At 50.3% G+C, this 13,792-nt stretch overlaps 1 protein-coding gene across 6 annotated transcripts in view; it reads left to right on the forward strand.

The window, feature by feature from the left end:
• Nucleotides 1-13,792, forward strand: part of Slc4a5 (solute carrier family 4, sodium bicarbonate cotransporter, member 5) — a 97,366-nt gene that overhangs the window by 77,263 nt on the left and 6,311 nt on the right. For all 6 annotated transcript variants that reach the window (XM_006505964.2, XM_006505965.2, XM_006505967.2 and 3 more), the window contains 7 exons: nt 981-1,094; nt 3,448-3,609; nt 4,305-4,483; nt 5,932-6,004; nt 11,029-11,097; nt 11,730-11,903; nt 12,377-12,541. In XM_006505964.2, the coding sequence (XP_006506027.1) occupies nt 981-1,094; nt 3,448-3,609; nt 4,305-4,483; nt 5,932-6,004; nt 11,029-11,097; nt 11,730-11,903; nt 12,377-12,541 (936 nt within the window). The remainder of the gene's footprint in view (nt 1-980; nt 1,095-3,447; nt 3,610-4,304; nt 4,484-5,931; nt 6,005-11,028; nt 11,098-11,729; nt 11,904-12,376; nt 12,542-13,792) is intronic.

Raw genomic sequence — 13,792 nt, forward strand, 5'->3', positions numbered from 1 at the left:
GGCCAGCTAGATGGCTCAGCAAACCGGGTCCAAACCCAGAATCCTGCTGCCTGCCTTCTGGCTCATCTACAATGGTGACGGAGAGAGGGGGTGAGAGAGCAGTCAGTCACCCAGAGAACTCAGTGTGAGCCCCTCTGCTCAGCCATCTTTCCGGAAACTGGGATGACCGTGTGCCTCGTTATCCTTTGTTCTCTCCTGGAGGTACTTGAAAAGTTCATTTGTCTTGTATCAGGCTTGAACTCCTTAAGGGGCTCCCGGCAGGTGGGAGGCGGGTTAACTCCAAGGAATGAGCAGCGTGACCATGCTAAGCCGATGTCAGTGCGCCATGCTGATTCCTTTCCACACAGAGAACAGGTGTTGGCACAGATATGGACATTCCCCATTGCTCCATCAGGACCCCAATCACTTTCTCTGGAAAGACATAAAAGGATGGCTAGTGGACAGCGGGGGACACTGGTTCCGAAAGGGCAGGGAGGGACGTTCAGATCCTGACGTAGAACAGCCTCTGGACAGCAGAGAGCAGACACTTTTAGTAGGTTGAAGATCTGAGAATAGTTAAGGGTCCCCATGAAATAGAGCAGGCCCCCTTTCAGTCCAGGTGAGGTACAGTCATCTGCCAGCCTGTTCAGAGGACCTAAAGTTTCTTCTGAGTTCATTTCACCCATCTGCTGGGTGGCCAGGTTCTGCCATTTTTATTAGAGCGTGCCTTCAGCTAGTGCTACCCCTCTGAAGAAGGCTCCCAAGTTCTCTAATCTGTCATCTGTGCCCTCAAGGTGGGTGCTAACATTATCTACATCTGGCAGAAGAGGAAACTGAGGCTTGGAAAGATGGTGGACGTATCAAGGTTGCTGGCCCAGGGTGTGAGCCCAGGCCTGCTGACTTCTGATCCCAACCCCTAACCATTGTCTTCCCTGCCACCTCAGGACTGAGGCTTCTGGCAAGCCCGGAGCCACACTCACTCCCCGCTGTCATCGCTGCAGGTCCGGACCCTGGTGGCTGACTTCTCCATTGTATTCTCCATCCTGCTTTTCTGTGGAATCGATGCCTGTTTTGGCCTGCAGACCCCAAAGCTGCACGTGCCTAGTGTCATTAAGGTTTGCCCCTTGCCCCTGCCCTGAGCTGTCACGTCCCTCTGCCTCCTACCTGCCAACTTCTCCTTCATACTCATCAAATTTCCTCTCTCAGCCAGGGACCCTGTGTACTCTGGCCCTTTGTATGTTCTGCCCACCAGTGGTCATTTGAGCGGTGGGTGGGGGCATGTGCACCCTTCCTATGGCTCTGTGCCTTCAGAGTGGGAAAGGTTCTGGAGCCTTCTCTCCAGGCCAACTGAAGCCTCCAGGTTCTATTAGAGGCTTTCTAATTCCCTGACCTACAAACTCAGCCAACTGAGAGGCCTTCGAGGTGACGCCTTAGAATGGTGGTCCCTAAAGTGTGATATTGTTCTGGGTGAGCATCCTCTTGGCCCTGTGCTGACAGCCTTAAGATGGAGAATGTGCCCGGGGGGAGCAGCCCCAGTGCCTGGGGGTCAGGAAGGAGGGAGCTTGAAAATGCAGATTCTCTGCCAGGCATGGTAGCACATGCCTTTGATCCTACTCAGCACTCCGGAGATAGATTCGGGTGAATCTTTGTGAGTTTGAGGCCATTGTGGTTTACATAGTGAGTTCCAGGACAGACGGGGCTGTGTGGTGAGACCCTATCTCATGAAGCAGAAGAGGAGGAGGAGGAAGAGGAGGAGGAGGAGGAGGAGGAAGAGGAGGAGGAGGAGGAGGAGGAGGAGGAGGAGGAGGAGGAGGAGGAGAAGAAGAAGAAGAAGAAGAAGAAGAAGAAGAAGAAGAAGAAGAAGAAGAAGAAGAAGAAGAAGAAGAAGAGAAAAAAGAAAAAGTGGGAGGGGAAACTAGTTTGGATATAATATATGAAAGAAGAATTTTAAAAAAAATTTAGGAGAAATTCTAAAGAAAGAAAAAAGAACCTTTTATCTTGGGAGAAAAAAAAACATTACCACCAACAGAACAAAAAAACAAAACGAGATTCTAACACTGATTCTCAGTCCTACCCTAGACCTGTGGAATCTGAAGCACTGAGGTGGAGCCTTTAATGAGTTCTCCACATGATGCTAGGCATGCTTGAGGTTGAGGTCTATGATTCAAAAATTGCTCATTAGGGGCTGATGAGATGTCTCTATGGGTAAAGGTGCTTGCTGCCAAGGCTGACAACCTGAGTTCAATTCCTGGGATACACCTAGTAGAGGAGAGAATCTCTCCAGGTTGTTCTCTGATCACCACACATGCACCAGATTTCTCTTTGTAGCCCTGGCTGTCCTGGAACTCACTCTGTAGACCAGGCTGGCCTCAAACTCAGAGATCCACCTATCTGCCTCTGCCTCTGCCTCTGCCCCTCTGCCCCTCTGCCCCTCTGCCCCTCTGCCCCTCTGCCCCTCTGCCCCTCTGCCCCTCTGCCCCTCTGCCTCTGCCTCCCGGGTGGTGGGGTCAAAGGCATGTGCCACTATACCTGGCTTCAGAATATATATGTTGAAAAGAAAAGAAAAGAAAAGAAAAGAAAAAAGAAAAGAAACAATGCACCCAGAAGTGGTTATTTGCTTATAGCTAACTCCAAGCCCTCTCGGATGCACCAACTATCAACCAAAGTAAGGAATCTGAGTCTAGACCCTGCCTTTGAGGTAGTGTTAGTCTTAAAACAAAAGACCTGGTTCCTGGAAGCCGGAGACAGCTGCCAGAGTAAAACCCATTGCTCTGAAATCAGGAACATCTGAGTTTGGATCTCCAGAGCCCACAGCAAAAGCCAGGCTTGGATGTGCATGCCTGCAAACCAGCATCAGAGGCAGAGACGGGCAGAGTCTGGGTGCTCAGTGACCAGCCTAACCACATGGTGAGCTGTGTCAATCAGAGACAGTGAATCAAGGCAATGAGAGATGAGCCACAGAGAAAGAGCCCTGATGTGCCTGTGGCTCTGGGTTTGCACGTACCACACACACACACACGCACGCACGCACGCACACACACACACACACACACACACACACAATTTTTCCTTTTAAATGTCTACCTCTATCTCGGAGCTCCTTGGGCGGAGGCAGCACTGGGGTCATCCAGTGTTTTGTTCTGTCAGGTCTCATTTTGACCTTTGGTCTTACTGTGATGAGTGGCCTTGTCCACCCTCCTGGCTGCCCTCTGAGCTTCACCTGTCTTTCCAGGGTGGTGCAGCTTGTTCTGTTCTGTTTAGTTCTCTAGCCCCATTGGATCTGTGCTCCTTCCCATGCCTGGCCCCCTATGACTCTCTAAAATTGCGAGTACTTAGCATCTTTTAGGGAAAATACGGTAGTTGAGAAGTGTCTCCAGGAGGGGAAGGAGAGTGGTGGGGAGGTGGGAAGGCACAGGCAAGTTACTGGACAAGGAAAGAGAAAAAGGCCTCTCTGCTTGCTCTACTCAGCCCACAAGGCCCGACCGAGGCTGGTTCGTTGCCCCCTTTGGGAAGAACCCTTGGTGGGTGTACCCTGCCAGCATCCTGCCGGCCCTGCTGGTGACCATCCTGATCTTCATGGACCAGCAGATCACCGCAGTCATTGTCAACCGGAAGGAGAACAAGCTGAGGGTAAGGCTGAGCCTCGAGCAGAGTTGGAGGGTTGGGGGGAGGGTGAAGGAGGAATGTTCTTCCGTCCACAGTCAGAGAAGTCCCCGTTTGGTGCCTTTAGGTGAGGGAGATGTGTTCTTGAACAAATCCTAGGTGGCTTGGTCTGAGAACCCGGTGCAAGCTCAGGCTGGGTCTTGTACCCCTCAAGTATCGCTCTCTGGCGTGTGCCTCCTGGGAATGAAACTTGCACACGTCACACATGCTGCTGGGTTTAGGCCTAAAATCAGGAGGCAGAGGAATCTCCTCAGGCCCCTGCTGCCTGGAGCCCCCTCCCTGACTTTGGGTCTGAGAGATGCTGCCTTTCAGAGACTCAAGTCACTACTCCCTGCCCCACCCGGTCTGACCAGCCTGTGGCTGTGGCCACCGGGCCTGAGCTCTTCTCACCAGGGACCAAACGTAGGGCCTTCCCAAGCCTCGGCGTCCCTTTTCTCCACACCTGTCTGTGGCCCAGGCTCAGTTTTGTAGACAAGGTGTCAACTAAAGCCACCTTTGGGGATCGTGAGGCTCAAACACTTCCTAAGTCCTGAGTGTCTGTCCCCAGTGAGAGTCTCACCCCCTACAATGCACTCTGGTAGGCAGGGGGAGCTATGATCCACAAAATGGTTGCTTCTGGAAGGGTCAGACTCCAGACTTTCTCCTGTCCCACTGTCCTGCAGAAGGCCGCTGGCTACCATCTGGACCTGTTCTGGGTAGGCATCCTCATGGCTCTGTGCTCCTTCACCGGGCTCCCCTGGTACGTGGCTGCCACGGTCATCTCCATCGCCCACATCGACAGCCTCAAGATGGAGACGGAGACCAGTGCCCCGGGGGAACAGCCCCAGTTCCTGGGGGTCAGGTAGGAGGGAGCAAGGCCTGGGTCACCTGAACAGGAGTGGACATCTTTTATGGAATGGAATTTTTTCCCTCAGGGTAGTGGGGTAAGAAAGGCTTCCCTTACAACCACTGAAATCAAGCCATCGGAGGAATATTCAGAAGGAAAAGAGATGAAGATTCACTTCTATCATTTCTAACCGATAGTTTTTGCTTAGTAGTCTCCAGTAGTAACACGCACACACACACACACACACACACACACACATACACACACACATACACACACACAAACAGCGGTTCTCAATCTTCCTAGTGCTGCAACCCTCTAATACAGTTCCTCATGTTGTGGTGACCTCCAACTGTGAAATTATTTCCTTGATACTTCATAATTGTAATTTTGCTACCGTTGTGATTCATAATGCAAATATTTGATATGCGATCCCCAAAGGGGTAGCAACCCACAGGTTGAGGGAGGCGCCTCCCCCCCCCCCCCCCCCCCCCCCCCGCTCTAGAGTCTCACCCACAGTAGGACCTCTTCTTGCCCTTTGTTTGACCCTCTGGAGGCCTCTCCATGGATTCACATCCCGCTCAGTCGCTTTTGAGCCTTTCTGGACCCAACCAGGACCCCAACCCATAGCCCTAGCTTGTTCTTTCTATTTTCCCTCTTTGCCTCTCTGTTCCTGCCCCATGTCAGGCCCCAAGCTGGTTCATGCAGGAAAGCACATCCCCTACTCCTTTGGCGCCCCAAGATCCATGCCCGACCTCAGTGTTCTCCAAAACAGCTGCCCTGGGAATCTGTGTCCTTGGGACACAAGAGCTACCTGGCATGCCACGAGGGAGACTCCTTTGCTTGGTTGAAGTGCTCAAGACTGGCCAGGGTGGGGTCCGCTCCTAGTCCACTCCCTAGACCTAAGCAATCTACCCAGAGCCTATAGCTGCAATCTGGGTTATACCAGGGCCTGACAATGAAGGAAAACCTACTTGCTCCTCCTGCCCCGGCTGCCTCCTCTGCCAACAGACAACTTCCCAGGTCTTCATCCCCTGTGAGTCTCAGAGGTAGGAGCTCGTCACTCAAGCAGGGCGCTAAGCACTTTACAACCATCCAATAGCAGTGCTGTTATCTCGACTGTACCCAGCTCAGGCTGATTGTGGCCTTGCCTATTATTGTCCACACACGAGTAGCAGAGCCAGGAGTCAGCCTAAGCCCACATAGCTCAAGCCCCTGGCTGTTAGGCACTGTACAACCTCCCTGACACTCCTCACAATGCTCTGAGCTGGCCGGGTGCTCCTTACCTTTCCTAACCAGGTCATCTGGGCCTTGGACTGCGAGGCAGAGCCCAATTAAGGAACCTCCTAGGTCCATAGCATTGGGTGTAGTAAGCTTCAATCCAGTAGAAGAGCTGAACGAGTTGGGACTGGTCACCTGAGTGTCTTCCAGGTCACACCTGACTGTGTGCTCATCTCCACCAGGGAGCAGAGAGTTACTGGAGTCATGGTCTTCATCCTGACAGGCATCTCCGTCTTCCTGGCTCCTATCCTGAAGGTGAGGCTCTGCCCCATCGCTCCCAAAGTCCAGGGGCCACCAGCCTACAGGCTGTAAGAAAGACGAGATAGGAACAGGCCAAGGTGGTGTCCGTCATTCATCGCTTCCTGTGTTGTCCCCCGGTCTGTTATCAGTATTGCCATCACGTCTCTTCTGTCCCATCCTTTCCAGGGGCCACTGTCACCTTTTTGGAGTACATTCTTTTCCAGGGACTTCTGCAGTGTTCTGTCCTGCTTAGTCCAGGACCCCGAGAGCTGGCTAGACCACACTGCTGTGTTTAGGGCTCACTCCAGATCTTCTTGTTCTGCCCATTTTCTGAATGTAAACTTTGACCACGGGAATTCCCCAAGCTCTTCTGCAGGCATTGCTCCCACTCCTCTGTCGTGTGTATCTTGGCACATGAGTGACTTTTTCCCAAAGCCTGAAGCTCCTCTTGCTCCCTCCTAACAGCCAGAGAACGCTGTAGCTGGGGTGCTCTCATGGCTGTGTCCTAATCAATACCCGCTAAGACTTTGCTTCATGTATCTGTGAATGTGCATCCGTGGGGGGGGGGGGGGGGGCTGTAGACCACTCACAGAATCTTGAGGTGCAAGATTCACCTGGAGTTTCGAGAGGTTGTGAGCCACCCACCAGGTTCTCCACAAGAGCAATACGTGGTCTTAACCTCTGAGCCATCCCAGTGACTTCCCATATGTTTTGAGACAGTGTCTCACTGAGCCTGGAGCTCACAAATTTGGCCAGGCTGGCCAGCAAGCTCAAGGGATCCTCTCACCTCCACTTTTACAGTGCTGGGACAGCAGCATTGTGCCTCTGTCCTGCCCTTTACACATGGCTCCTGGGGGTTCAACTCCAGACCTTGTTTGTGTTCTGTGCATCAAGCACTTTACTGGTGGAGTCATCTCTGCAGCCCGGGACTTTCCTTTCTTATTAAACTTAGTCCGATTTTGTAACCATTCCCTTCTCCCACCTTTAAACCTCTTAAAAACAGCAGATTCTGAGGTGATCTTGCAAAGGAAAGAGTGAACAGCCACTGATTTGCTCGCTGTGGCAAGTGTTTCTGACTTAAAAACAGATGCTGGGCACATCTGAGTCGTAGGTCCTTCAGAGGAAGGTCTCTACTGTGTAATGGATCAGATCACACACAGAGGAAGGTCTCCACTGTGTAATGGATCAGATCACACATAGATGGGCAGGTATTTTTCTTTCCTTTGAAAGTGGTTGTTTGTAGGACAACGGAATGGTTCAGCGAGTAATGAGTAATGGTACCTACCTGCTGCTGACACTGCCAATCTCAGCTTGATCCCCCCAGACCATATGATGTCAGTAGAGAACCAACTCCTTAAGGCTGTCTTCTGACCTTCCTGTGTGCTCAGTGACCTGCACGCATGAGTGTATGCACATGTGTATACACACACACACAGAGTCAATAAATGTAAAAATAAATAGCAGCTGGAGAGATGTCTCCATGGTTAAGAACACTGGAACCTGGGTTTGGTTCCCAGCATTCTCATAGCAGCTTACAACCATTTGCAACTCCAGTTTCAGAGGCTCTGACGCCTCTGTGTGTGGAGGACAAAGCACAACTTACAAGAATCTGTTCTCTCTTGCCACCTTGCATGTCCCGGGTATTGAACTCCAGTTGTCAGGCTCAGTATCTGGAGACTCTACTTACTGAGCGTCTCCTTGGCCCCAGAGTGTAATTTAAATGTGCAGGGAGTATTCATTGTGAAAAGGTTTCCAGAAGAACCATCATGTGTCAGTCTTAATACAGTCTTAATGACAAGTGTTTGTGTCAAAAACTTCTAGTGGAAAAAGAGTGATTTAGTGACCCAAGGTTCCTCCCTTCACTTTGCAGACAGCAGCTCCCATTTCCCCTGGACAATGTCAGGCTTGAGTCCAGCTGTGGGGCGTGTTCAGCACTGCAGCCATTCCAACCAGCTCTTTTCTGTGTGTTGAATCGACCAGAGAACAGCTAGGAAGTTCTATCATAGTCTCCATCCTTTTGTTCCATTTACAAAGTGATCAATTCTTTTATGGGCACATTTATTACACTCTGTGTGGAGTGGCCCAGTCTTTCATGCTCTACTTTTGACATCCCACTTTGTGCTAACGTTGTCTGTGTTCTTAGTCTAAGGCAGCAGGCCTACAGCAGTATAAAAAAAAGATAGAAATAAGGGGTTGAGTGGCTCTCAGCCGCACAGTGTTACCTAGCAAGGGCGAGGAACTGGGTCACATCCCCAATGGGGAGTCAAGATCGTAAACCACAGGATTTCTGATTTGAGCATCTCAAGGGGCCCACCTTCCTATAAATAAGGGCTTTGGGGGCTGGAGAGATGGCTCAGTGGTTCAGAGAGCTTGCTGCTCTGCCCAAGGACTTGAGTTTGGATCCTAGCTTCCACACCAGGCAGCTAATAACCATATCCTATCCCAGGAACTCTTACCTGCCTCTTCTGGCCTCTGAGGACCCCATACGTGCCTGGCACACACTGTCACACAGACACACATAAAAATTAAAATTAAAAAATGTAAAGGTAAGATTTCAAATGTTAGCCAGGCAGTGGTGGCGCACACCTTTAATCCCAGCACTTAGGAGGCAGAGGCAGGTAAATTTCTGAGTTCGAGGCCAGCCTGGTCTACAGAGTGAGTTCCAGGACAGCCAGGGCTACACAGAGAAACCCTATCTCAAAAAACAAAACAAAACAAAACAAAAAATATCTCAAACGTATTAATAAGTTCTTTCCAGTCCGTGCTGAACAACTACATCTCTCACAAGAGCTACAAACCTGGGGCATGAGAAAGTTCTACCCCAGGAAGCAGAAGTGTGGGCTCGGGTGCTGCTGATAGGGGGCCCTGCCGAGCCACACAGTCCAACTGTGAGAAGGCAGTGAGGAATACAGTGCCCTGAGGGTGAGTATCAAGAACTTCCCAGAGCTCTGGGTGCTGTGTTTTCAGAATTCTAGGGCTGTAGCTCAGCCGGCGCACAAGCCAACCCTTGTTAGAGTGCTTACCCACTGAGCACGCAACCGGCCCTGGTTTTCCATCCCCATTACATCCCAAGCACTGCATAAACCAGGCAGTTTGATATCTAATTAGGGTGCATGCCTCTACTCTCTGTTTTCTTTATCTTGATTTTGTTTTGTTTTCTCAAGTCAGGGCTTCTGACCTGGTCTCACTTTGTAGACCAGGCTGGCCTTGGACTCACAGAGATCTACCTGCCTCTGCCTTCCAAGAGCTGGGGGATTAAAGACATGCACCAACTCGCCTGGCCCTTGATTAGTATTTTAAATACTTATTTTATTTTTATTTACACGTATGTCTGCGTGAGTGTCTGTCTCCTTTGTTTGGGCACCGTCAGAAGCCAAAGGAGGGCATTGGATCACCCTGGAGCTGGAATTATGGGTAGTTGTGAGCCAGCCACTGAGTGCTGGGAGAGAGCAAGCACTCAATCACTGAGCCTCTCCCCAACACAGGACCCTTGTTCTTTGATTCTTTCGATAGATTTTCTCACCATGTAATCCTGAGTGGCCTGGAACTTGAGATGTACATCAGACTGGTGGATCAAACTATTCGAAATCCTCCTGTCTCGGCCTCTCAAGTGCTGAGATTACAAAGATGAACCAAGCTGTTGGCATAGTGTTACATTTTATTTAAGGTTTTCGTTCAATCGCCCCTATACTTTAAGTGTAATTTGCACAGTGTTAACTTAGTGACTTTTTATGCTGTTTTATAATGAGGACATTTTTCACAAGCCATATGTTAGCAGGAAGGTGCAAGGGCTGCCTAAATCCCTTCTTAACTTTTAGCCCAAATGCCTTAGGATCGAAGCTTGGGATCCAAGTCTTTTATTTATTTATTTATTTATTTATTTATTTAATACATGAGTACACTATAGCTGTCACTATAGTCACTATAGAAGAGAGTGTCAGATCCCATTATAGATTGTTGTGAGCCACCATGTGGTTGCTGGGAATTGAACTCAGGACCTCTGGAAGAGCAGTCAGTGCTCTTAACCACTGAGCCATCTCTCCAGCCTGGGATCCAAGTCTTAATGCTTAAAATGTTGAACAATCTAACTTAAAAGAGATCATTTGCTTGCTTGGGTGTCTTAACACTCTTTCGTTTAAAGATTTATTTTACTTTTTAAAACTCTGTGTCTGTGTGTGGATGTGCACACATGAATACAGGCACTCGTGGAGGCCAGAAGAGGGCATGAGACAGACCCCTTGCAGCCGGCGCTGCAGGTGACTGTGAGACACTTGGTATGGACGCTGGTGCTCTCAATGGCTGAGCATCCCTGCCAGCCTGTTTCAAAATTCTTAAATGCACTTGCAGGTTAGGCAACCCATACAAGTATCAGACTCTGTGCTTAGCAAGTGTTCTCCCATGACCACCCAAGAGCAAGGCAAGCACAGGCACAGATAAAGGGAAAAAAGGAAGAGAAATGCAGCCCAGTCAGGTGGTGGAAAGATGTTTGAAGATTCGGAATAATGATTATGGGACAGAGTAAATGACATGGTTCTGTTGTTGAAAAGCAGACTGTTGTTCTCGTTTGCAGGAAGGTCGATCACTGAATCATCAGTGGTGAGCTGGGGGTCTGTGTTCCTTAGTCTACACAACGCTGCCTATAATGTGTGTCTTCTGTTACCTCTGCTCAGCTCACCAAGGGTCCCAGCCCCTTCCGTGGCTGTCAGCTGAGGCAGAGGTGGAAAGAATCTGGTGGGACTGGGTCGTGCTCAGTCTGTGCGGCTCTCCCTCTTGCTGGAGGGAGTAACTAACCCACCTCGTGTAGATTCTGAGTGGCTGGGAGAGCAGTTGCAGGCTGGTCTGGCCACCTGACCTGGAGGCCTGTTGTCCCACCCTCATGCCCCTCACCCCACATTTTCTGGCTTCAGGTCTACTCTTGGACCCTCAGCTCCTTTAAAGACCAGCTTTCCAGAACCCTCTGTGGTTGGCTAACACCACCCCCCCATCCATCACTAGATAGCACGGACCCACCCCAGCCCAAACCTCTCCTCTCATTTCAGTACATCCCCATGCCAGTGCTCTATGGAGTCTTCCTCTACATGGGTGTGGCCTCCCTGAATGGCATCCAGGTAAGGTTGTATCCTCCCCAGGCTAATGTGACCTAGAGCCAGAACTTCATGTCTAGTTGTGTGCTACCAGGACTCTAATTGTTTGCTGTCCCAACTCCATGAGAGAATAATGGTAACGATGCTACTTCCGTTGTGCCACCAAAATGACTACACTAAGTACTTTACAGGCATCATATAATCTATGTGATTGGGCCCTTAGATTCCTGTTTTACATATGGAGAAGCTGAGGCTCAGAATTTGAAAGCCAGGTCAAGCTAACTCTTACGAGCCTTCCCTCCCTAATTCCCTAAAGCTACTCTATAAAAGAAAAGATTTTGTTTTCTTCTGCTTCACCATGAGGCCGGGGCCCCAGGCAGTTTGTGCTGCTGTTAAGATGGTTTCTTTTCCCTTAAATATGGACCACGTTCATGTTCCTTTTGTCACTCTCTGCAGGCTGTTTCCTACATCTAGTGCTCAGGGCCCCCTCTCTATGTTATACATGCCTAGATACCACTAGCCTATCACAATGCCCGATTAGAAGTCCCCGCTCTAAGACCCTACCAGGTCTTCACATCCCCTAGTACCAGAGCCCAGTAGGCCTTTGGCCCTGGAGTTTAACCTCTTGGTTGAGTCCTATGCTATATTCTTGCCAGTTCTGGGAACGCTGTAAGCTTTTCCTCATGCCAGCCAAGCACCAGCCGGACCACGCTTTCCTGCGCCACGTGCCCCTTCGCCGCATTCACCTGTTCACCCTGGTGCAGATCCTCTGCCTGGCCCTGCTCTGGATCCTTAAGTCAACCATGGCTGCCATCATCTTCCCGGTCATGGTGAGGAGGGTGCAGCGGGCAGGGCATTGCAGCATTCAGAGAACAGCGCCATAGAAACAGGACCCTGCAGAGAAACCCAGATGCTGAGGTCAGGGCAAAAGTCAGCCAGCTTCCCATGATGGGCAGGTGGTATGGTGGAGGGGTGGAGCAGGATCAAAGATGCCGAACAAAACAGAAAGGCAAAGCTCCCAGGGCTGAATTCCAAGCTGGTCTTGGAAATAGAAAAACACATGCATTGAGATGTTAAATGGATCATGAGGGAGCAGAGTCTGTGCTCAAAGATTCAAGTACTAGGGGTGCTGCAATCTTCTGGGCTTGCTGGCTAGTTAGTTTTGGGGACATTGGAATGGCTGCAAAGAGCTGGTCACACACACATGGTCCCTGACCTCAGCCAACTGGGGAGAAAACACAAGCTCACCGTTGCCTTTGAGCTCCCACGGAGCCTCAGCCTTTCCCCCTTCTTCCCATCCCAGATCCTGGGCCTTATCATTGTTCGAAGGCTCCTGGACTTGATTTTCTCCCAGCATGACCTGGCCTGGATTGACAATATCCTCCCAGAGAAGGACAAAAAGGAGACAGACAAGAAGAAGAAGAGAAGGAAAGAGGTCCATGAGACGGCAGAGAAGGAGGTGGCAATGGTGAGCAGTCCAGGGAGAGGGCAGAGACTGAGAGACTCGGTTCTGCCAGGATGAGGGGTGTCTCTGTGGGTGGTCTTGGGTGCTGAGACCCCATGTGTTTCTGGAAATGTCTTCAGGATGGTCAGAGCTAGTGAGCTGACTTGCCTAGAAGCAGACAATGGCTACTACTGTGGGTTCTCAGGACCATTTTCAAGTCCTTCTGTGGGTTCTCAGGACCATTTTCAAGTCACTGGGGCAGAAGAGGCTCTAACATAGAAGGTAGTTGTAAGGAGAATTGCCTGAGAAAGGAGCAGGTCTGGGGAGAGGGTCCAGTGGGAACTCACATCAGGCCTGGACTCCAGGGGTGTCACCCTGGTAACAGCTTAGCTTGGGCTTACCTACATAGGATCAGGGATAGAAGTGGGAGAAAGAAGACTTCACTGAAGGTACAGTGACCACGTGGTTGCCCCGCCTACTCGTCCCCTCTCCCATGCTTCTTTCATCCTGGCCCTAAAACACTCAGGAGTTGAGAGCCACATGTCAGTCCACGATGTACGGTAGGCACCAAAACTCCAGGCAGAAAGATTCAAACACTCACTACAAATGGTGGAAACTCTTCCCCAAATGGAACACAAACTCCCAATATGGCTATATAGCCAAGTCTAAGAGAACTAAGAACCGCATTCCTGCTTTGATGACCCCTTTCCTGGCGCCATGCCAAATTCCTAGTCTTTCCCCATTTACCTCAAATCCATAACCTTCACCTGCCCTTTGCCAATGAAAACTGTTCACAGGCAAATCTAACTGTAATGACTTCCCCTTCCTAAATGCTGCCCTCTTACAGGAGAGAGCCTATATGTACTTTAACAAAGGAGGGGGGAGCTCTGAGTCTGGGGATATGGCTCAGTTGGTATGGCCATAGCATGCATGAAGCTCTGGGTTCTGTTTCTAGCACCTTATAAGCCAGGCATGGCCATGCATACCTGTTAGCTGACGTTGAATGTTGGCTCAAGAGGTTGAGACAAGAGGACCAGAAATTTAAGGGCATCCCCAGGCACATAGTGAGTTTGAGGCCAGCCTGTAGAGGGAGGGAGGTGGGGAGGGATGAAGGGAGTAAGGGAGGGAGGTAGGGCTTGGGTCCAAGCATCTTATTTTATTTTAAGATTTATTTTATTATGATGTATGTACTGCTGGAGCAGTGTCTGGGTGTATGAACCCGGCTGTGAGCTTGTGAGAGCAGGTGCCTGTGGATGTCAGTAGGGAACGTCAGAT

Source organism: Mus musculus, chromosome 6 (assembly GCF_000001635.26).
Source record: "Mus musculus strain C57BL/6J chromosome 6, GRCm38.p6 C57BL/6J".
Lineage (NCBI taxonomy): Eukaryota > Metazoa > Chordata > Mammalia > Rodentia > Muridae > Mus > Mus musculus.